The sequence below is a fragment of the Melospiza georgiana genome, chromosome 13 (assembly GCF_028018845.1).
Source record: "Melospiza georgiana isolate bMelGeo1 chromosome 13, bMelGeo1.pri, whole genome shotgun sequence".
Classification (NCBI taxonomy): Eukaryota; Metazoa; Chordata; class Aves; order Passeriformes; family Passerellidae; genus Melospiza; species Melospiza georgiana.
Genome location: NC_080442.1, coordinates 18,539,828 through 18,564,416, shown reverse-complemented (window position 1 = coordinate 18,564,416; position 24,589 = coordinate 18,539,828). Strand labels below are relative to the sequence as shown.

The window sequence follows — 24,589 nt, the reverse complement described above, 5'->3', positions numbered from 1 at the left end:
AGGTTATGGGGGCATCTGACCCTTCCAGCTATTCCCTGTGCCTAATTATTTACACCTTGACTCATCTTCTGAAGTTACTGTGTGCTCATATATGAATTTTCTGGCAATTATTTTATGGAATGAGCTATTGCAAACCTGTTTCTGCTGGCTTTTCTATAACTGCTTCTTTGCTCATTCTATTTATAGGTTTAATATGCAGATATCCTGAAGAAGATTATGAATCATTCCCATTACCAGAATCTGTGCCTCTTTTTTGTCTCCCTATGGGTGCAACGATTGAATGTTGGCCATCTAACAGTAAATACCCTCTCCCAGTTTTTTCTACATTTGTACTAACTGGAGCTTCTGCAGAAAAGGTATTTTGAAACCTTGAAAAAAAAAGTTATTAATTTAATTGAAAAACTCAGTTGTTTATCTATTCAGGATGATGATAATGAATGTTTTCATAGAGGAGCTTGAATCTATTCTCTTTGGCTTGATTCCAAGACTGCTTTGAAGAGTGACTTGCAGTAGTTCAGTTGATCATAAACCTGAGCTCCTCTGCGTTCCTGTTAGCCTGTGAAACTGGAGAGCTGTAAAATTGCATTGCATATACATGCAAGTAATGCTGTTTTTATTGCAAGCATGGAAACGACCTTGCATGTACATACTTGTTCTGAAAAGTAAATTGGATGTCAGGGGATATGGCTTTGAGTTGTGTGTAAAGGATTCTTAAAATAGCTTTAAAGGCAATTGGAGGAGCAGTTGACTGCAGTTGTACTCTTTATAATCATTATGTTTCTCTCAAATAAATTGTTTTGTAAATTGCTCTTTCTCATATGATATTAAGTGTTTTAATTAAATAATGGGCAGTCTGGATTTTCACAGCCATTAGAATATTCCAGAATGGGTTGCTTCAAAGGATTGCCATCTTTTGCATTGATGTATCTTTTCAAACAGTAATGCAGACTGGATTTTCTGTGTGTTTGGGGTTTCTTAGACTGCTTTGAGGAACGAGGCAGAATTACTGACTTCACATCCACAATGTGTGTTTGCAGGTATATGGTGCTGCTATTCAGTTTTATGAACTGTATCCTGAAGAGAAGCTCACAGAGAAACAAAAATCTCAGCTGGGATTAGCAGCTGCTGTCGAGGGCAAAGACACGTGCAGAACAGTGCAGACAAATAAATGCATCTGCCTGCTCTCTCACTGGCCTTTCTTTGATGCTTTCAAGAAGTTTCTCACCTTTCTGTATCGTTACTCCATTTCTGGGCCACATGTCCTCCCCATTGAGAAGTAAGTCATTTCCAAAATTCATAACATTAATTGCAGTTGAAAGGAGGGTGGGTTTTTTGTTCTAAATTTCCTGTAATATCCTTTTTACTGTACTCAAACATTAAATGTAATGGCTGCACTTTTCTCCTTTGATTAACGTATCTTTACCTACTTTCTGAAAAAGTCTAGATTTTTATTTGTGATTTAAGTGCCTGCAAAGGTCTCTGAAAGCTCTTTTAATTAGCTTTGCACCCTTTAGCCATAGTGATTACAAAGAGCAAGATTATAAATCCTTTCTTAATCTTGCACACATCAGGTTAGGAGAATTAAATGAGTAGATTTGCATTTTTTCAAATGCCTATTTGTATTGTAATGAGAGATGAAAAAGCAGATTGAATATCTTGTATTTGTGATAAATAAACTTAATTTCTTTCTCACATAAAGGATTTCACATTACAAAATGCAGAGGAAATCCTTACACCAAGAAATGGTCAATACTTGCAATTGATATGTAATGCCATGTAACATTTCTAGGATAATCTAATCTTTTAATGCAGCAGATTTCAAATACACTATTTACTTTTCTATTTTATTACACATCAGTTTTTTTCTGCTTCAATTTAAATATTAACTTTCAGGAGACTTTGACTATGTGGATTAAGTATTTCTTGTGATTGCTTATCCCCTTCATTATTACAGTTCCCATCACTGAACTTGTTTGAAAGTTCTGATGGAGTAAACTTCCAATGATAAAAACGTGTGTGTGTATATATATATTTGTTTTGTTTTTAAGCTCAGGAGTTTGATGTTTTAACTTTTGAGAATGAATAAAATAAGTAGGTATGAGAAGTCCTTTATCAATTTGGATTTTATGGGTTTATTTGAATTTCTCTGATTTGTAAACTGATCAGTTTGCTGTGGGTAATTTAAACATAGGATGCTAATGTAGTATCCAGCCTACTTCCTTTGGCTGTTTTAATGATGATGAAGGTTTGTTTGTGCCTGAACATTTTCAGTCAGCCCAGCTGCTGCCAAGAGCAGCTTTCCCTTGTTGTGTGGCATGTTCCATACTTTGGCCACCATCTTCATACACTGCTAATAAAATAAGACCCAAATCAATGCTTATTTCTACATTTGTCTGAATTTCTTCCAAATGTAGTTGCCTGTGTCATACTACTGGTAACATTTGTAGAAATCCTGGTAAAATGTGTGCTATAAGGTGAAATTTAGGATGGAATACCTGTTTCTCATGGGTTTTTACCCCATGTAGCTTCTTTTAATGTGGAAGTGTCTCTTGTGTAGAATTACACTTCTAGAACTTGTGTAAGTTTAATCAATTCGTGAAACTGAGAACTTTGTCAAATTCAAAAAACATTTTTCTGTGTTTGTAGTATGTGTAAAAATTTTAAAGCTTTTTCATCAGCAATTTTATATAACATTTTGTATTTATAGCTGAAGAAAATGGATGAGCTTAATGATTCTCCTTGATATTCAGCCATGAATATTTTTTTGCAAGTAACCAGTTCTAGTCTCTGAGGTTTAGTGCTATTTCAAACTCTGTCAGAAGTAGGATTTTAAAATGGGGCCGTGATGTTCAAATATCAATATTTCTACTAATAAAAAAAACCTTGTACTTTGTCAGTTTCAGAAACAGAGTTTGTATTCTGAGAGAGAATCTGCCCTCCCATTTTCTTGTGACCAGTAGAAAAATAGGTTTTCAAGGTCAAAATATCCCATTAGGGTTTAGGTGCTGGGATTTTTGCTCTGGTTTCTGAGTATGTGTCATTTTTATATAATAATTTCTCTTACTGTCAAAAATTTTGTCTTGAGGTGAAGTAGTTTAAGCTTAATTTCTACTAAATCAGTATTTTTCTTTTCCTGTAGACATATTTCCCATTTCATGCATAAAGTACCTTTTCCATCCCCTCAGAGGCCAAGAATTCTAGTTCAGGTAAGTGTAATTTTCTTTAATAACTGTGTCTAAGGTGAAGATAAAGCAGGTTAATAAATGGAAAGTGTAATTTTTGCGCCCAAATTATTTTTGTTCAGGATTTCTTTTTCCTAAATTCATATACATAATATGAGACTTCTGTTTCCAGTTTAGTTAATGACTTCAGTGATTTATAATAAGAAGCTGGTTAGTGAGCTCAGAACTTTAATTTTTTTTCAGAGTATATGGAAATTACTGAAAGACTACTCCAAGTCAGCATCTGGTCTGACTTTTGCAATAGCTTTAAAACTGTTTTCTTCTTGCTACTGTATGAAGGCTGAGTGTAAAATAAATAAATAACACTAAAATGTGAATGAACCAGATGTGAAATGTGCATCCATGATTGCCCCTATTCCCAAGGGCTTTGTGCTCTCAGTGAGGGCTGCCAGAGCCACACCCAGTTACAGCCCCTTTATCAAACCTGGCCCTTGCTCTGTCCTCCCTGCAGGGCTCTGTGGGAGGGGAATAATCACAGGAATTGCTACCTGCTCTTTGAAATCTCAGCCCTGTCACTGTTGGTAGGAGAGAAAAAATCCTGGTCTCAAGGACTTCTCAAGTGTTATTAAATCTCTATATTTCCTCCTAAAGGGGCAAAATGAGAGGTGTTAAAAATTTTATTGCAGAGAAAAGAGCTCTGTTGCAGTCATAGTATTCTACCAATTGTGGTTTTGATTAAATAGTTACAAAATGATGCTATTCTCTGTTATTACTTGTATAACATAAAATATAGAGAGCCCTGTGCAGTTCTGAGCCTTAATTGTGTAGCCCATATGGTAGTGAAGTCTTTCAGAGCAAATACAATCCTGGGTTATGTCTTTATAGTACTGAATATTGAAGATCCTCTTTAGTGTATTCTAAAGGGGTGATATTTATTACTCTTACTGGAAAGGGATTAGAGAACATTTATACTGAAACTGTATTGGGCCCTTCTCACCCTTTTCTTATGATTTTAAGGTTCAATTCAAAACCAAGCATTTTTACTTCTTGTTTTAGATTTGGGGTTTTTTTAATTCATATTCAATAAAATGTTTGTGCTAGGAAATACTAAACACCTATTTACAGAGATTATAATTGTGTTTAGAGAAAAACTTTTAATTTTTTTGTCTGAAGTTTAAGGGAATTTAGTCAAAGTATATATGGGTTTATATCCTGGAATGAAGTCTGAAGATCTAGTTATAAGTGATGTGAAAATTATGTCTGTTATACCTTATTTTCAAAATGTTATGTGCATTAAATTAGTACAGCCTTAGGAGCTGATAGTACAGATGGAGAAAACACTGCTTTGACAGTAGGCAGTGGTAATTGAGATCTGTGAATAAATTCTTCCTTCCAGCTGCTTCCAGGGACTTAAGTTGTTTTAGAAACTGCACTGAATAAAATCACAGGTGATTGTGCCTTAGACATCTCCTCAGAATTAGTGTGGGAAATGCCTGCATTGAAAATGGCAAGCTTTCAGGAGTCCATTTCTCTCTGAAGCCTGTTAATGGAAAATGTGGTAGTCTTTTGCTAAGCAATTAAACTTCTAAATCTCAAAGAAATTATAGCCATTAGTAAAACACTCCAGAATGTTCCTATTTGCCAGCTTCCAGCTGCCAGTCTTGATGGGTTCCTTCTGACCCAAGATCTTTCCTTCTGACCTGAGATCTGCTGGACTCTGTGCTGCATCCCCTCATTGCACAGAGGTTGCTGTGCTAATGTGTCACCACCTGCAGACTTCAAGAGCACATGGAAAAATGTTTCTTCCCCTGGGGAAGGGGGGTAATAATTGCCCCTCCTGCCTGAGGGAGATGTGCCCCTTGAATAGATGCTTCATTGTGTTTATGTGCTTTTGCTGGAGCACAGAAGTCAGAGAATGTCAGGCTGATGCTTCCTTTCAGAGGGTGTTTATGAAGGTTTGCCTCAGGCTGGAAAAATGAGTCCTCTGAATTCTGCCACTGCACAAGCTAATGGTGCTGGTGCTCCCAGGGTGACTTACTTGACGAATCCAGCCTGTGGTGTGGCCATCCACATTTGTCAGGGAAGTGGGATGTCAGAGGTGCAGGGAAACAATATTGCAGACTCTCCTTATTAACTCCCTGTGTTTGGTGGCTCTCCAGGCACAGCATTAGGTGACTTTGAGCTTCTAAGTCATCAGTCTTGTCTCCTGGCTTCTATTACCTGGTCACCTGCAGTGGGTCTAAGGTGAAACACATTCAAACCTGAAATGTTACTAAAAATGGTCTGCACTTGCAGCTCAGTTGTACAACTTACTATGGCTGAGTTATTACTGCTTTTAAACAACAGAAAATGCAGGAGGATTAATCCAGCTGGTATCTTGTTACTCTGGATTTACTATGACTGGAAACATCAGCTGGGCTTTGATAAATTAATTGTCTATTGCTATTTTTGTACTTACCTGAGTCTTCCTATTCATGCTGAATATGTGAATGATTTGCTTGATGCCATGTCACTGTAAGAAAGAAATGTGATTTAGTAAGATATTCTTGCATCTTCAACTAATGCACATTTTAAAGATTCTATCAGAGCTGAGCAGTTTCTACCAGCCGAGGGCTTAATTCTCTCTCACATGCCTTCTGAAGAAAATATAGCTTTACATTATGAGCTGCCATCTCTCCCCTTTATGAATTTTTATCCCTATCTTTACCCCTAAATCCAGAAAGAATTCCCCCCAGCTCCTGAAAACTGTATATGAAATATGGGTTCTCACAGCCCTTAAAGTACAGAAGGCTTCATTTTTCAGCAGTTAATATATTCAAATTTTTGCAGCATTAGCTAGTTTAAAGTCTTCTTTATGAATATGCAGTGTATTCAGTCCTGGCCAAGAAAGGAAGATCATGCTTTGCCCAGTTTTTACTAAAAGATCCTGATGCATATCATTGCACAGCACTTCTTAGAGGGATACACAACTGGGGTATACAAAATTCAGCTTAATTTGGATTATTTTAGTGTTCTTTGTTATAGTTGTGTTATTTCTGATAAAAATTTCCAAAGTTCAGAATAGAAATAATGTATTTTAAAATCTTTTCCCAGCTATCTCCACACGATAACTTGATTCTTAGCCAGCCTGTGTCATCACCACTCCCACTAAGGCAAGTAGCAGTATCTTGTTAATTCTCAGAGGTATTCTGATTTGTGTTACAGAAAAGATTTGCTATTTTGAGTTGCAGTTGTGTAAATTAACTCACCTTGTCTGGTGCCTTTGGAAGCTGGTGGATCTGAAGTTTATTCATGTGATTAGACCTGCACCCTGACAAGGATACACAATTATTAATGCATCTGGTTTCAAATAATTTTAGTGGTTCTTGAGGAAGAATATATATTGTTAGATCCCCTTTTTAGGAGTTCATCCCTGGGCTCCCAAGATAGTTCAGTTTTGTTTTGGATGGGAGTTGAAGGAATTCTGTTACTGTCTTGACTTCCACGTCTCAGTGCAGGAGACTGATTTAAGAAACACATGTTGTCTCCCTGTAAATTGCTTCTCAGAAAGAAAAATTGTTATGCCTGTGTCCTGAAAATAGTCTAGACTGAGTCAAGTCTCGAGGAATCATGGTTACTGTTGGGAAATAACTGTTCCTCACTGGACAGTGAAGTGTGCCAAGTATTCTACCAAGTAATCTTCTCTAAAAGAAAGATTTGCAGATTTCCATTTATTTTATTATCAAACATTTATTTTTTTTTACTGTCTCTTGTAACTCACCGGTGTGTTTATGTCCTGTAACAGTGGTGGCAAGTTTTCTACACTACTTCAGAATTTAGGACCTGAAAATGCAGTAACTCTGTTGGTGTTTGCTGTGACAGAACATAAAATCCTCATCCACTCATTGCGACCTTCTGTCCTCACAAGTGTGACAGAGGCATTGGTCTCTGTAAGTACCAGCTTTTAGTCATGCACCTGTAAAAGGACAGAAAGAATGCTTCTGAGATAACATCTGGATTTTGTATTAGTGCTGTTAAAGGTTGCTTAAAAATAAGAATTAAAATAAAGATCACTAGAGAGGAAAATTGTTGTTGTAACAATATCCTATGAAGATAGAAGATAAATTGTTGTTGATTTTTGTGTAAATATTGTAAATAAGTGTTTGATCATCATAGTGCATTAAGTTAGAGTTCCTGATTTTCCCAACTAGCACAGTGTCTGTTCCTGTGGAATTTTAAATGCAGGATTTTCCCTGCCTGTCATCACTAAGCATTGTTTGCTGCCTCTATGTGCAATCTGTGATTCTGAAGAGCTGTTTCCTACAAACTGAATTTTAGAGAAAAGAGTGAGGTTTCTAATTAATAATCTACATCTAAGATTCTCAGTAATAGCAATCTGCCATGGTAAATAATGTTGAAGTTAGTGAAGTGTGGTTTGTTCCTGCATAGGCTGTATTGCACATGTTTAACCTGTGGTTTTGTCTCTGCATGTTTTCCAAGATGATATTTCCCTTCCACTGGCCCTGCCCATATATTCCCCTGTGTCCCTTGGCCCTGGCAGATGTGCTGAGTGCCCCGTGCCCGTTCATAGTGGGAATTGATTCCAGATACTTTGATCTCTATGATCCCCCACCCGATGTCAGCTGTGTTGACCTGGATACCAACACAATTTCTCAGTAAGTTTTCATCAGCAGTTTTTATTCTCTGTATATTTTTTACTGCTTTCTCTTTTCAAAAGCTAAAACTGGCTTTTTGGCAAAACCTGGAGGGGTGTTTTAGTTTTTCTTTCAACTTCTTTTCCTTCTGTCTGTGCCAGTTTAAGTAATTAGAGCTCAGAACATGGCATGAGTGGTGGTTGCTGGTGCAATAACAGGTGCCTAATACCATTAATCCATCTCTGGTGAGTTGTAACTGGATTGATTTCAGTTCTGAAGAGTGTGGCAGTGTAATCATCACCCTGAAATACGGGGCACTGGTTGGATGGCTCTGATCAGATCTCCACACAGTAAATCAAATTTGACTTTGTTAGTTGGTTTGCAATCCTTCTCAGTCAAGTTTTAATGGAGTGAAACTTCCTTCTCTGGTGTGATGGAACAACCTCAACACATTTCAGTGAATGGCTTGTTTTTTTTTCCAGAACTGGAGACAAGAAAACTATTGCATGGAAGATCCTACCAAAGAAACCTTGTAAAAATCTGATGAACACTTTGAATACTTTATATCAGCAACTGGCAGAATGTGAGTGGGAAAGTACATAGTAAACTTTACACTGGGCACAGTGTGCCACAAAAACAGATAAATGTAGCTATTTAAATATGTTCCAAAGTTATCAGTTCCACTAAATATTTATTTTTACAGAATAGCAAAATCTGTGCTCTAAATCCAGAGATTAGAAACTGTGTGGGGAATTCTGGGACAGAAGAGACTTCACATATATAACTATACTGAGGACAATACTCAATAGATATCCGTTCCTATGAATGTTAGCCTCATTAAAAAAAAAAAAAAAAAGCTGGATAGGGGTGGTTTTAGTGAAATTCATTAAAAAAAAAACCCACTTTTTTAAAAGGCTCTTTATACAATCCTAGCTGTTGAGCTCGCAAGAATTTGTGTCCTGATTATAGCTTACAGAAACAGTTTATTGGGATATGCTGCACAAAGAAGTGTATAGCTGATGGGTGGTGAAAATTATCTGATGCTTCAGAATTTTGATACATTTTTCTGCAAGGGCTTTTTAGAAAAAATTCTAAACCTTATGTTCTGTATGTAAAAATAGAGTGGTAATGAACTTAAATCTTATTACAGAGTAGGTTGCTTAAAAATGATATCGAGGTAAGGTTGGCTGTAATTATATGATGTGGAAAGACAGTGACAAAATGATCCTTTCACTTTCCTGAGATGTTATTAGAATGTTACCAAACTCTGTGTGTAGCAGTGAAGTCTCAGCTAGAGTTCTGATGGCTTTAAAATGTTGATGCACATACTTAAAGAGCACAGGTTTTTGTAGAGCCACATTTTGTCTGTAGCAGCATTTTGCGGTGCTGTGTTTCAATGGCTCCACTTTGCCTCTTAAGTGGTGATTTTCTGTATATGTCAGTAATGAATGTGCATTATCTGCTTTTTGAAATGAAAGGCACAATCAAAAAAAATACATCTCATCCATGTGTTTATCCTGAAAATATGCTTCTTTAATCAGCTCCTGTCTAAATTTTTCCATGGTTTTACAAACAGTTTTCTTTGAGGGCTTTTTAAAGCTCTGTCCTCACTGGTTCCCTGGTACTGTAGTAACTCCTGTGCTGAGCAGGCCAGTGCATCCTGCTTTTGGTGTTAGCCACAGATACATGAGGTACAGAAGGTCAAGTTGAATCCGCTGTCTCATGTCCTGAGTGAATTTGGATATATTTTAACCTATTTTAAATGTAATGGAGTTCACTAATCACTGAATCTAGTAAATTAAAGAGAATATTTTTGGCTAGTATTGAGAGGGGGGAAAAAAATTAAAACACTATAATGTTGTTCTGTTTACAGTGCAACAGCGACCAAGAGAAGATGCATTAATGGAATTGGCAATGAATGATTATGATTTTAATTCTGGGAAGAAATTGCATCTGTTAGATTTGGAGATCCAGGAAGCATTTCTCTGTTTCATGGCTTCAATCCTAAAAGGTTACAGGTCTTACCTCAGGCCAATAACGGAGGCACCCTCTGAAACAGCCACAGATGCAAGTTCTCTCTTTGAACTACAAGGTGAAAAGTTATAAATTTGTTTTGTTTGTATTAGTTTATTATTTTATATTCTCTTTTATCTACAGAATAAAACATTGGCATGTTAGTGTTGTAAATGGTGGGGGAAAATATAAGTGAAGACAAAATTGCACAGTAGTGGCAAAGATTGCAGGAAGCTTTTTGCACTTGGGTAGAGCTACCAGTGAGTTCTGGTGAAGGCTTTTCCCTTCTGTGCATTCTGACAGTGCTGCTGATTGCACTTTGCAGGGTTCCTGAAGAGCAGAGACCGTTCCCATCAGAAGTTCTACACCCTGATGACCAAAACCCAGATGTTCATTCGCTTCATTGAGGAATGTTCTTTTGTCAGTGACAAGGATGCCAGCCTTGCCTTCTTTGATGACTGTGTGGATAAAGTAAGCAGATCTTGGTGTGCCTACAGTGTTTAACTTCTGCTGTTGTCTGCCTATCTACCAAAATGCATTTGAACTGCAAGTTTGTTTTTGCTTTTGTTTTCCTATTTTCTCATCATTGTAGCCATTTTCCTTTTTTATTGGGCTTCATTTCCTTTTTTGCTTCACATTCTTGAATGTAAATGAAATACCATGAGAACAAATTAGAGGTGCTAATTTTCACTGGTATGTACACTTCTGAAATACTAGCTTGTTGTAAGAAGTGCAAGAAGGAGAACTGAACTGAAACCCAGAATCTTACATCCCTATTTTGGTGGATGTTTTAAGAAGTTCCACACCTTGTTGCCATCTTATTGGTGACCTGTACCGCTCTGTTCTGGGACACTGCTGCTTAAGCAGGGTGCAGTTGTCTGGGATTTCCTGGAAAGTATGTCACCTGCTGTTTGTTCCTTGGGAATTAATACTGAAGACTGATAAATGCTGTTTACAGTTCCTGTTTATGACTTTTTTTTCCATGGAAGTGCAGAAGAGCTAAAAGGAGCTGTTTTGAAAATAAGCCTGAAAACAGTGAATTTTAAGAGAAATGTGAAAGCATGAATAATGATATTTAAGGCTCTTTCTGGTTTTTGCTAGTCTCAATATTTTAGTAGTAACAGTTTTCAAAACTCTGTTTCCCAGTTCTATAGTATGATTTGCAGGTATTCATGGCTTGTAAATGGAATTAGTTACAAACATTTCTGTAATGTTGAGTCAATCCCATAGCTCTGTTAGAAACCCTTCATCACATAGTGCTTGCTTTGCCATGTGCCAATTTGTGCATGAAACAGGAGCTCTCCTGGACAGAAATAGACCCCAGTGACTGAACTGCTGAGCAGCACTTGGTTTCCTCTGTGCTGCAGTTTAGTTCTCTGGCTGATGTTAAAAAGGATGTTTATTCAGAATGCAGTGACTGTAAGTGTCAAATTCTATCTGATGCATTTCATTTTATAGAATGGTTTGTGAGGGTGCTGGAGTTGATGCCCTAAACTAAAGTTATCTTGTCTGGGAACTCAGACATCTCTTTCCAAAAAGTCATGCTTAGGTTGCTGATGTCACTGTGAGACTGCACATAATCTGTGGAGCTGTTGCAGCTTTCACCTTTTAGAAAAGGTTAAGTAGCCATTTGTACAGCTGAAACAGAGACTTGTCTGTCCTAGTGCCAGGTATTTTGCTACTTGATGCCCTGGACAGCTTCTTTCCACTATAAAAATGCTCGTGACAGTTTGGTGAGAGCAAATTTTCCAGAATGCACGTACACTTCCCCAGCTTCCATTACTGGCAGTGAGGATTTTATTCAGGTTTATTAATGGGATGGCTACTTCTGTGCCAGGGATAAGAGTGGGGAAACTGTGGCACTGGCATTGCAATGATTTAAGGATTTGCTATGGCTTTAGAATTGCTTGTGAAACTGGATATTCACTGACTGAGGGAGCAGGTTCCCATGTAGGATTTCTTTGAACAGTGATATATTTGCCTCATCCCTTTTCTGCTTCTCCTCCCTGATTTCTCCTTATTTCTGATATTCTTACCAGCAACATACAGAATCAAAAGGTGGAAGTATAGCAAGGGCTGCTGTACCAACTCAAGCTGTAGCCAAGACCAGATATCAAAGTTAAATTGTTCCAGTAAAGCCAATATTTATATTTAATCTTTTATTAGGTGAACCAGTAGTTGACAGGGTTTTGGATGAGAGAGTGATGTCATCAGTTGAAAGGTGATACAGTGCTTTCTTCTGGGTAGTTACAGACTACTGCCTTGAGACAAATTTTATGTATGTGAAATTAGTTATCTATAAAATATCAACTAAGCCCTATCTTAAATAATTTGTGAGAATAGTTTAAGATGAAGAGTAATCTCTTCTATGTTATTTGGTCCTAGACAAGCAGCAGATTGTAATTGATTACCCATTTTGTCAACTGAAAGATACAGTGTAATTGTCTCACAAGTTTTCATTTTTCCAGGAATTCAAAAATTACCTCAATTCAACACACATTTAAGCTACTGACTTTATTATATTTCACTAGTAAAACTTGTAGCTGTGGGATTTTTACATCCTTAGAAGTATTTAAATTGCAAGTAAGGTTTCGTTTACTGCTCCTTCTCAGGAGCCATATGTTCTTGCTACTTGGCTGGTTCAATTTGCTAATGCTTTCCATCTGTCTCATGCAGCAAAATGTGTAATTAAGGACACCTCTTTGTATGTTTATCAAACTTTAAATATTCAAGAATTTTACTGAAACTACTTGATATATTTGCACCTCACTGGAGGGAGAGAACTGTGGAATATGCTTCTTTTTATACATTAACTCTCTGTTGCCAAATTCTTAAGGCATAAAAACATGCATTCTTGGGTTCCACAGGTTGCTTATTCATTTCTTTGAAGTATTCTACCATTTGGCTGTCATTTGGTTGCCATTTAAACCATTTAAGTAATTTAAATTAGAAAAACAAAGCTGTGTCTGTCTCCCTTAAACTTCAGTAAGGTCACACGTTTATATTTCATTCTCTTGCAGTGCTTGTGTAGTTCTGCAGTCTCTGCAAACTGTCAAGACATTAAGTGCTGTGAGGTGACTGCAGTTGTGGATGGTGCTAGTAGTAGCTTCTGTATGCATCAGACAATTTGATAAAGCTTGGTATTGTTTTTAGTGGTTAAAAGAGAGGAAAATACCTTATTTTCATATTTAAAATTAAATTTCAAGTTACTCCTGCTGTTGGAAGCATAGTTCTAGGAATGGTTGTGTTCAGAAGGATTAATCTCTGCATACTCCTTAAAATATTTACCTGGAAACAGGCAATTCAGACTATACCATTAAGCACTCATTATTGAGTTGGGATGAAGTTCACAAAACCAATGCCACACTTATTATTGTCATTGTAACTTTGCAAGGTGTCCTTTCATTAAAGTGCTACTCTTTGAAGCTAATGCAGACTGTCCTGTTGATCATACAGCTGTTAACAGCAGAAAATGCAATGCCTCTGGTAACTACTTTTTCTTTTACCTTCCTCCTCCAGGTAGATATGGACAAAACTGGGGAAACACGACTTATAGAGCTGGATGAGTCCTACAAGAGTGAGCACACAGTTTTCATAACACCCCCTGAGATCCCTCATCTGCCAAATGGGGAAGAGCACCCTCTGCAATACAGGTAGCCTGAGGACACAGCAGGATGCCAGCCAATCCTAACAGCTGCCCTTGTAGAGTCTAATTTCTAGGTTTTTGTGAGAGTCAGCAAGTACAGATTTTTCCTGTCCCTTTATGTTGCTCATGTAAAAGATGTGTGTGAAATGGCTGTTGTGGCAGTTCTTTAGAAGTTTTAATTTTGTGTGTACACACAGAAACAATAATAATTAATAAAGCTGGTAATGATCACATTTCATTGTGCTGCCTGTTGACACCTTTTAAGCTTAAAGTTGAGATTAGTGGACCCAATCTTCCTTTTTTGTCCTTCTGCTATTACTGATAATGATACAAACTGTGGATACTCTTTGGAAGGAGAGGGTACGTGTCAAAGAATTGCTGAAGACTAGTGTTACTAATATAGTAATTGTGTCAGAGGAGTTTGTTAGTTTCTTCATTATTTCTGAGAAATATTTCCATATCTAATCTGATTTAATATTTTAGATAGTTTGATATTGTTCCCATTGATTTTCATAAGCCTCAGTCATGTGATGCTCACTGGGGCTAAGCCACACAGATTATTTTATTTTATTAACTAGAATCAATACTAATGCATTTGACACATTATTTAAAGAAAATGTTATGACAGTAAATATGTTTGTCAGTTTAAGTTGCTAACCTGAATAACAGGTTGAGTCTGTTTGTGCAAGCATATGAACCCATGCTGAGGGATTAGTGAACCACTTCTGTCAGAGATGTCATGAAAGGTTTACTTTTGTGTTTATTTCCTGGGAAGCCTCTGGTGCAAGTGTGTAGTTGATTTCCTTTGCTATTATGTGATGTGTTTGCTTTGGAGCTGACTTACCAGAATTGACACTTTTGTCTTACAGTTATAATGGATTTCCAGTATTAAAGCTAGAATTGTTTGAACGACCTGAAGGATTTCTCAGAGCACCAAATAACAAACTGTCCTCAAAAGCCAGTAGCCCCAACAGCCCATCACCAATGTTCAGAAGAACTAAACAGGTACTTGCTGGTGTTCTTGGCATGTGAGGTGCTCTAGAAGGGGACAGCTTGAGTTTGGGTTGTGACAGCTTGACTGGCTGTGCCTGCAGCCTGGTGGTTCTTCAGTTCTTCACTGATCTGGTGACTGTAAGGTCACTGTGTAAACTGTTTGGATGTGCTTCTTGCCTGCACCATACAAGGGCCTCTGTACAGGTTGTTGCTTGCTGTGCTGTCCCTGCCCCTTCCCCTTTCTTCACACTGTTCTCCATGAATTTTCCATGTCCACTTCTTGACTGCATTTCCCTGGCCAGGACCTTGAGGGACTCTAACTTTCAAAGTAATAGAGATTTAAAGAAATGCAAGGGTTTAGCAGTGGAATATTGCACAATGACTGTTGTTGGTGTCACTCTCACTGCTTTCATATTCCTTTCCACTTTATTCTATTGTTAATATTACCGTTGCAGTTTCCATAAATATAACAGTACATGTTCGGTTTTTAACGTGTAGCTTTGTGTGATGTAGATATAAACATACACAAATAATCTGTGTTTCTTTCCAGGAAATTAAATCTGCCCACAAAATTGCCAAGAAGTACTCCTCCATCCCCCAGATGTGGTCCAGGTGTTTACTCCGTCACTGCTACGGCCTTTGGTTCATCTGCCTCCCTGCCTATGTGAAGGTCTGCCACTCCAAAGTCAGGGCTCTCAGAACTGCCTATGACGTGCTACAGAAAATGCACACCAAGAAAATAGACCCACCTGACGAGGTAAAGCAGCCCCAGCTGCAGAAGGAGCCCATGGGGGCTGCGTGGGGTGAGCCCAGGGCAGTGCTGGGGCCCAGGCTCACAGGTGTGTGTTTGCAGGTGTGCTACCGCGTGCTGATGCAGCTGTGCGGGCAGTACGGGCAGCCCGTGCTGGCGGTGCGCGTGCTCTTCGAGATGCAGAAGGCTGGCATCGACCCCAACGCCATCACCTATGGCTACTACAACAAGGTGTGCTTGAGAGAGGATGGGGGGGACAAAAATGCATTTTGATCCAGGCAAATAGAAGGGAGAAAAATTACAGAGCACTTCAGGTGTGGTTCTGTCACTTCTTGTGAGTTGGAGAAACCCAAGACAGAATCATTTTGTGGGTTTTGGTTTTGTAGGTTTAGAAATCTGCTGTATTACTGCCAGTGTAACTCAGTCTGAAATTTAATCTTCTGTTTTCACACCTCGCTGTTCCTGAAGATGACGACTTGATTTTGATATTTTCAAAATAGGCTGTTTTGGAAAGCACCTGGCCTTCAAGCAATCGAGGTGGCTATTTCCTCTGGATGAAAATACGAAATGTTGTCTTAGGAATAGCACAGTTTAAAAAAGCATTGAAAAAGCTACCAGCAAGTGCTGCACATACATCTGTTTCTGGTAAAGTTTTCACATCCTTCTGGTTTTTTTATTTTCATGCTGATGAGGAAGTTTATTTCAAAAATCTTTCTTTTATGAGCTTGATAAAACTGTTTTAGAGAAAAAAGGCAGTAGTTCCTGTGTAATTTTTAAAAGCAGTCTCCTTTGCCTTTGAATCTGAAATAATCTATTCACTTATTATATCAGCTATTTATGAGACAAATGGAGACAAAATATGAAACTGAAATTTGTTATAATTATCCTAGTTCATCTAATAACTAGTCTTATAATTGGCAGAAAATTTTGTCCAGCCTGATTGGCAGAAAATTTTGTCCAGCCTTGCTTTTTTAATTTTCCCCTTTTTTTTATGTTAGCTGAGAGGCAACTAGAACTAGTCCTTGAGTTTGCAGTACTGGTTGCAGGTTCTGCCTACCACCTGCAGTGATCATGTTTGTTTTTATTTAGAATATAAGTAAAATATGTGAGGCTGTAAATTTTGGGGGTTCTTTCCTTTTCTTTCCAGTGAAAACTTAGGTAATGTGAGCATCAAATGGTGATATGGCCATGCCTGTAATTGGTATTTTTTAAAGGTACTGCTTTCCATGGTATTTATAACTTCCTGGTAGTAAAGTACAATAGTACATTGTAAAGTAGCAGCAATGCAGTTTAGTTTAGGGCAGGCTGACCTTGGAAGACCTTTACAACATACTTTTATAAATGTATGTGGGTCATCTGACTCAGCTTTCAAAGTCCTTCCATCCAGGGCTGTTCTGTAATTCCAAATGTGTACAGATAAATCTTTGCCCTGACAAACAGAACATATATGATGGCCTTATGGCTCGATTATTTCTCTGGACCCCAGAGACTCCAGTCCTATTTCTGGCTCTATCATTAACCTCATGGATGGCCTTGAACAATTTTGCTTTATTTCTGCCTGTTCTTCATGGAGTTGAGCTTCCTGATAAACCACTTCATTGAAAGGCAGCCATGCAAAGCACTGTACAAGAGCTTAGCAATGTTGGTTGCAACTCAGACTATGTAAACCAAGGAAGTGTAAATAATCTGTAATGAAATAACTGTCACTTATATAATTAATAGCATTTGCTTTTGACATCATCTGACTTTTCAAGATTACTTTGCATGAAACCTCACAGCTGGAATGTGTGCTGACTCCTCAGGAAATCCAAAAAACTCCCATAAATTCCAGAATATTTTCTTATATTTACCATAGCAACAAGGTTTTTACCCTGTCTGTTGCCATTCAGTGCAGCCTCTTTAGGGAAAAGAGAGAAAGAAACTTTTAATTACATTGGACCCTCTTGATCCTGGAGAGGGACCATATTAATTATACCTGGGCAGTGTTTTGGCTTGAGAATGACCAGATAAGTGGCTTGAATGTTTGCAGGGGGTTTTGGAGTGATGGTGGTTAGTTTCATTTTAATCTGTTTTTGCAGACAAACCCATGTTTGCCACCGCATTGTTTAAATCTTTTTATCTAGAGTAAAACCATGTGAATCACATGCATTAACATCTCTGTTAACATTAATGTTTCTGAGAAACATTGTACACTAAAATGAAACCATATTTAGATGCCTCTTGTAGCTCTTGAAAAGATGTGACCTTTTGATCAAATAAACCAGGCAACAGAATTAAAATCAAACAGTGCTCTAGTTCAGTATTTAAAAAGAAAGGTTGCCCATTACCCCTTTAATTTCATCCTCTAAAGCATCACTTTAGTTTATACTCTAATAAGCCAATCCTTTTTTCTTTTTTTTTAATTTGGTGGTAAAATGTTCATTGTTAATTGGAATGTTCTTGATAAGAGGCCTTTGAATTACTGTTGGTATTCAATTTATTCCCCTGAACAATGTCACACTATTAAATGCCATAACTGTCTTTATTCTGATGGTGCCCTGCACTGATAGGGGGACTTTCAGACACTGCCAATAACACATCACTCAAAGAAGAAGCCAAGCAAGGGAAAACTTGTCTTCAAGACATCCAAGAACAAAAGGAGGACAAGAGGGAGAGTGACTCCAGTTCGTGTACGTATCTTGTGAATACAGATATCTGGTTCATTGGGGATAAATAAGGATTCCAGCAAAAGCTAAGTGGGACAGCTGATTCCTCACAGTGAGTGAGTGTGATAATGCCAGTTTATGCCACTGCCTGAAGTTCTTTCTCTAAGTGTAATTTTCTGGATGTCTAATGGTTTCACTTGGAAAATTACAGTTCTTTTTTCTCTCCTGTTTCAAATAAGTGATAATGGGAACATAAAGGCTTAATGATAATTATAGCCTAATGTTTTTGTCTTTTAAAAAAATGAAATTGCCTCATAGGCATAATCTACAGAAAAGCATTTTCTACCAGTCTGGTTTCTTTATAAATCCTGTAATAGGAGAGCAGCTGAAATTTTGCAAGTCTGAGAAGTCTAAATTACCCAGCTCCTTGGAATTCTCAAAGTTTGGGAGATGTATCAGAATTTCTTCAGGTTTTGCATCTGCTGCTCTTGTTTCCTTCAGCTGCAGTTGAGCAGCATCAACTTCATGCAAGTACATAGAAGATCAGATTGTGTAGTAAAATGGTACGAGCACTACAGATTCCCATGTATATTCATGGAAAATACCCTTCTTAGTAAATGTTCCCCTAATAATATAATTATGTACATTTTTAGTGGACTTTCTGCTACTATTTGGGTTAACTGTCCCATTATCAAGTGATATAAAAGTCTGAGGACATATGGACTAAGTTCAGTGTTTTTACCACAATCTTCCTTCCAGCACTAGTATTTTTTCCTTCAATTTTCTTGAAAAGTTGTCTTGCCCATGATCATGAGAACATATATGTAAGATTACAGACAAGTTATTTAGGTTTAATAAAGCTTTTGAGGATGCAGAAAATGAATTTTCCCTAATTTATTACTTTTGGCCATAATTAAGGCAAATGTAGCCCTCTATAATATGATGTGCTAAAACATTTTGCACTTTTGAAAACAGCTTGATAATATTAAACTTGTCTGAAATCCTTTAGAGAAGTAATTCTTTATTTTGGGTAGTCACCTGCAATGGAGTTTTTGTTTCATATGTAAAAGAGTTGAATATAAATAATTCACATTTACTTCATTTCTCCTGTGTAGTCCTGGGGGAAATGAGATCTGTGTGAAGCTGAGCTCTTGCAAAGGCAGGAGAAAAAATACTCTTACACTTCTTCTATGCAAAGGTGGTCTTAATCTTTACAACCACAAGATATTTTAGAATTATTTTTGGGCTCTGTGTAGCAAAGCTTATGGAACTTCTAGCTTTTGGAGCATTCCAGAAGTAATGCTGAGAGTTAAATTTCCATAGTGAAAACCTGTGCCTCATGGGATGAGTCAACAAGGTGCTACTCAGTCCTCTGTGAGGTGTCCACTGGGTAATGGGGACTTGAGGTTTAAGGGATGTTCCTTGGATTCTACAAAACTCTGTCCTTTTCTGCCTGCAGTGTCTGAAGTGGAGAGCACAAAAGGGAGTGGGGACTGCCTGCCCAAGCTGAATTACCAGAACTCTGGGAACGACAAAGGCACTTCCAGCATTGTGCGGCTCAACGGCACCATTGACAGCACCGTGGCACAGGGGAGCAGGGGTGAGTGCAGGGGGAATACACATCTGTCCAGTCTGTTACTCATGAGTTCTGAGGAGTGCTCCTAAGTCCTGTTGTCCACTAAACTTGCAGTATTTTATTGCTGTAATAGCAGTGGCTGATGAAAAGTGGGGGAGAGTGTTTTGGTTGGAGTCAGCACATGCTGTGTCAGGAGAACGCATGGCAATATTCTGCACTTCCAGATTTTCTTCTGTTCTTTGCTGTAGTTTAGCATCTACTTACAAAATACCAAAATCTTGGGTTTTTTCATATAATCTCCAGCAAGTAATTAATTCCTTCAGGATGAACAAGGGGTTTCTATGCAGTAAAATTAAAAAGACACTTTCAGACATTTTCATGAGTCTTTAGTAATGTCAGTTCTGGTTATTATAATACTGTCAGCTATGCTTGAAATATTATAATGTACTTTAAAGTCTGCATCTTTATGCTCTGGCAAAACAATGGAGATTTCTCTGACAATAATTCCTTTTGTTTGCTCTGTTTCGTAAATCATGAAGTTAGAATGTGATGCTTTTTTTTGCAATTTCCTTGATACCTGTGCTATCCTTAGCTTTCAAACCTTGTAGTAATGTCCCCAAAAGAGGGAAGTAAATACAATGGAGATCTGATGATGTCTCTCAAAATGATCTTTAGGTTCTATGATTTTATTCCCTTTTAAGTGTTTTATTGTCTGTCCCTTCCTAAAATTAGGATGGTCAGTTCAGTATTTCAACCTCTAGCACAGCACAGTGAATTCCATCTCTGTGTTGTAAAGTGCTGGAAAGATGAGACAGATTTGCATTCTTCTGTACTTCATTCAGTTTTCTTGTACAGCAACAAATAAAGCACCTTGTTCCATTTGTTTTTCAGAGAGTTCTGTAGGGTTGCTGTTTACATCATCTTTTGAGGATGCCAATGAAGCAGAAGTTATAAAAAGCAAATCCTTAAGAAAGAGACATAAAAGTGCAGTGGAAGCTGACTTAAGGGAGATGCCCTGGGAAGGCAGGAACCGGAACCTGAGTGGGGATGGCTTAGTGGGACTCATGATGAACAGAATCAACCAGGAAGCAAACCCTGGAGAAATGGTTGAAAAACTGGGAGCTGATGCCAAAATTCTATCTAGTGCATTACAGAAAAGCATAAGGCCAAAAACTCTTAATATCAGATCTTCCTCTTTAGAGTCTAAGAGAGAAAGCCTGGAGAAAGAATCCAGTGATGAAGATGCAGCCTTTGATTGCAGTTTTACAGATAAAACAGAGTCTCCTGTTATCTTTGATCTGGAAGACCTGGATGGAGAACCTGAAACACCTACAGCAGTGAAAACTTCCAGTGAAAAATCTAAAAAATTACAAAGGAAGAGCAGCTTTCCAGTAAAACCAGTTGAAAAAACAGATGTTGAAACTGGATTTGATCCATTGTCTCTGCTGGTTGCTGAGACAGAGCAGCAGAAAGAGGAGGAGGAGGATGATGATGACAGAAGTGTCTCTACTCCATCTGCAAGAAGAGATTTAGCTGAAGAAATAGTCATGTACATGAACAACATGAGCAGCCCTTTGTCCAGTCGTGCCCCAAGCATTGAGCTGCAAAAACCCTTTGATGACAGAAATGCCAATAAAAGGAGCCCAACCATTATCCAGCCTTGCAGGAGGTCCAGCCTTCCCCCAAACTCCCCAAGGCCACCCAGCCTTACCAAATCCAAGAGCTACCACGCAAAACATGAAGAAAGGCCAAGGGACAGGCTTTGGTCTTCCCCAGCTTATTCCCCAAACAGCCCAGCCAAGGAGCAGGACACAAGCAGTGCCCTGACACTTGTGTCATCACCCTCGTTCAACCTGGACACGCTGCTGACTCCCAAGTTTGATGTTCTGAAAAGCAGCATGTTCTCTGCTGGAAAAGGAGTTGCAGAGAAAGCAAGCAAGTGGTACTCCAAATTTGCAATGTATGCTGCATCTGCAAAGGTAAATGTTTATTAATAATTTAAGGAAAAAACTTTGTAAAGGTTTAATTACCGACTCACATGTGATGAATCCCTTGCATGACATGTCTCCTTGTCGACTGGGTACATTAAGTTGTTTAATCATGTTTGGTATACCAGAATCCTGATTTTAATATCCTGAATAAGATTTTAGTCTAGGTTGGGTTCTGAATATATTTAATGGGAGAACATAAGTGTGTTGACAGAACAAAGACTGCTCTGTCTTCCCTGTTTAACCTAAAGACGAAACACTAAATAAACAAATACTGGCTTGAAGTCTTTATTGCTCTTATGAGTAGGGGGAAATCTGGTTGTATTGGTTGCCAAAATAATTTCAAGCTAGTTTTGATCTGAAGTCATTTGTTAGAATGTTATTTGCTGCTACCAATTCAAACCAAAACTACTTTTGTTCCCAGTCCTTGGAATGGAGAGAGACACTTGCCTTGTCCATCCTAATGTATTCCTACAGCTGATGATAATTCTTGTAGGAATGGAGTGAAAAAATTATAGGATTAAAACGGTTATGATTTCACTTAGTTATTTTTGTTAGGCGAATCTTTAAAAAAGAATCCTGGTGTGGCTATTTAACCTAGAGAGGGACTTGCCTTGTCTTGCATTAGGTCTGATACAGGTCTGTGATCCTCCAAGGAGGGGAGGGTCATGCCTGGAATTTACTGGGACACAGAAGTCTGTCACTTTTTTGGGGAAAAATGTTTGCTTTCCTTTTGTTTTCTCACTGTAACTTCTTTTCTCAGGATCAAAATTCAGACCGAGCAAGTGTTTCATCTCTCGGAGCTCTGGACTCAGAATCTACTTCTCTCACTGATGAAGATGTCTGTAATGATTTTGAAAGTGCTTCTCCTCAGGAGAACACCACCTCAGAAATTAAGGGAATTAGCATCAGCAAGACAAGCCTGGAAAGCTCAGCTTCCCATGACAGCTCAGCTAAGCAGTTTGACCAGTGTGGTAAGAGACAGCTTTTGCATGGCATTCATCAATCTGAGCAAAAACATTCCAGTTTTAAAACTTGTTCTTTCATAATTCTCAGTTTAGGAACACCCTAGGCATTAGTCCTTTTTGTGGAAGAAGTAAATTTTTCTTTTACTACCTGAAAACTTTTACTCAAATGGGAAATCTTTTGAGTCCTTGAGTATTCATGTAAACACCGTAGTTGTGTAAGTTGTACAGCTCCAGAAAACATCCATAGAAACATCCTAATGGTAACTTCATTGGTCTGGTTCTGTTTTCTAAAAGTAGTAAAAATACTTTTTAAAATCTGTTATTTTCTAGAAGCCACTGTGGAAGCTGATTATCAGACAGACTGTAGATTTTTTTTCTAATCTGTGCTGGGTAATTGATCATGACTGTTGTATCACTTTCTGATATAATTTAGGGTACAAACAGCACTGCTTGCCCTTCCCTAGGTTTTGTCCACACAGAAGGTGTGGCTATGAATTAAAATTTGTTTCCAAGGTACCAACTGTTGGTTACAGAGAAAAGTGAACATATGGAAATAGTTTGTTTGTAGCTTTTATTTTTGCCTTGGTTGGTGCTGGGCAGATGGCAGCCTCACACTCCACAGTTCCGTACCAGTGTATCTCATTTGTTGCATCTTCCATCACACATTTTATTATAACTGCAGTATTGTTTGAGCAGAAAAACAGGGTGCTAAAAATACATTTTATGAATAACTGGTACTTTGGGTTTCTTCTGTTAACAGGTTCTCTTTCCAAGTTCCCATTACCTGACAAATCAGAGCTGGTGTCTTCCTGCAGCACCAGCAGTACCAGCGTGTTCCAGAACTATGCCATGGAGGTACAGGATGATCTACTGATTTAATTGATGGACTTGGAACATGTCTTTAAATATGAATATTATCTGTATCTCTGGTGAAGTTCAAAGCTCCAAACTAAAGCACTGAAAGACAGATGGATATTTCTGTCACAAAGTAGATTTAATTTCAAATCCTGCTCTAGAGAGATCTTTATTTCAGTCACATCTTTTGGTCCTTTAAGCTCGAGTTCTCAAGATTTTGCTTTTGGGTGCAATTGAATTCAGGTATCTAAATCCCTTGTGGAGATAAATTTGTTCAAAGTGAAAATAGTAAGTGAAGTAGCCCTGGACATTTAAAAATGCAGAAGAGAGAAGTGGCTACTTCTTGGTGTAACTTCTAGTAAGAGAACTTTTCACTGTTAGGCTGTTTGAGGTGGCTCTTCATTATCTTCTTTGGTCCCCCCTTTCCTCCACTGGATTTAGGTTAATGACTATTCATATGCATCTTTTTTTTCCCATTTTTATAATACTGACAGTCACTACAAAAGCATATTTAAATACTAATCATAATTTATGTAGCTGCATAAATATTCCTTTACTTTTATGCTTGCAGATTATAGATAACATGTTATTGTTAATATTCTTAAACAGCTGGTTGATTTTAATCTGAGAAGCAATTAAAGCATGAACTTGTATGCAAGTGGGAGGAATATTCATCAAAGGGCAGAGATTTTGGCTGTAGTTTTAAGTGCCTTGTGACACAAAAGTAGCTTTGGGAACATGTTCTAGAGGGTTCTGTTCCTGCCCTGTGCAGGTCCTCATCTCGAGCTGCTCTCGGTGTCGGACTTGTGACTGTTTGGTTCACGATGAAGAAATCATGGCAGGCTGGACAGCAGATGATTCAAATCTCAATACCACGTGTCCCTTCTGTGGCAATTTATTTCTGCCTTTTTTAAGCATCGAAATCAGAGATCTGCGGCGGCCTGGACGGTAATAACAATATTGGAATTTTCCTCAATTTTAAATGCTCATATTGGGATGTGGGTTTTTTTGGGATTTAGGTTTCTTGGGGGGCTTTTTTGGATGTTAAGCTTTTGCTTTCCCTGCAGGTATTTTCTGAAATCCAGCCCTTCTACAGAAAATATGCAGTTCCCATCCCTTTTCTCCAATCAGAGTGGGAAGTCCTGTAACACCACAGCCACTGTTGGCCTCACTACATCCCTGATGTCTGTCCAAGAGGATATCAATTCAAATAGGTAAATGTGCATTTCCTGCCTAGGAATTCCTCAGCTTCTCTGTGCATATGCATGTATTTTAATCAACTGAAATAAATTTGTTATATTGTTTGAAAAGGAGAGATTGATTTGTGAGAGGATCTCT

General features: G+C 38.0%; 1 protein-coding gene across 3 annotated transcripts in view; it reads left to right on the top strand.

Annotated features, from left to right (window-relative positions):
* The window catches only part of DENND4A (DENN domain containing 4A), a 48,987-nt gene that overhangs the window by 17,057 nt on the left and 7,341 nt on the right, over positions 1-24,589 (top strand). For all 3 annotated transcript variants that reach the window (XM_058033169.1, XM_058033170.1, XM_058033167.1), the window contains exons 6-26: positions 187-356; positions 1,038-1,276; positions 3,140-3,206; positions 6,276-6,334; positions 6,967-7,111; positions 7,662-7,837; positions 8,299-8,399; positions 9,690-9,908; positions 10,155-10,300; positions 13,349-13,482; positions 14,345-14,480; positions 15,019-15,225; positions 15,322-15,450; positions 15,720-15,864; positions 17,769-17,888; positions 19,324-19,464; positions 20,332-21,419; positions 22,192-22,402; positions 23,157-23,251; positions 24,024-24,199; positions 24,319-24,465. In XM_058033169.1, coding sequence (XP_057889152.1) covers positions 187-356; positions 1,038-1,276; positions 3,140-3,206; positions 6,276-6,334; positions 6,967-7,111; positions 7,662-7,837; positions 8,299-8,399; positions 9,690-9,908; positions 10,155-10,300; positions 13,349-13,482; positions 14,345-14,480; positions 15,019-15,225; positions 15,322-15,450; positions 15,720-15,864; positions 17,769-17,888; positions 19,324-19,464; positions 20,332-21,419; positions 22,192-22,402; positions 23,157-23,251; positions 24,024-24,199; positions 24,319-24,465 — 4,051 coding nt within the window. The remainder of the gene's footprint in view (positions 1-186; positions 357-1,037; positions 1,277-3,139; positions 3,207-6,275; positions 6,335-6,966; positions 7,112-7,661; positions 7,838-8,298; positions 8,400-9,689; positions 9,909-10,154; positions 10,301-13,348; positions 13,483-14,344; positions 14,481-15,018; positions 15,226-15,321; positions 15,451-15,719; positions 15,865-17,768; positions 17,889-19,323; positions 19,465-20,331; positions 21,420-22,191; positions 22,403-23,156; positions 23,252-24,023; positions 24,200-24,318; positions 24,466-24,589) is intronic.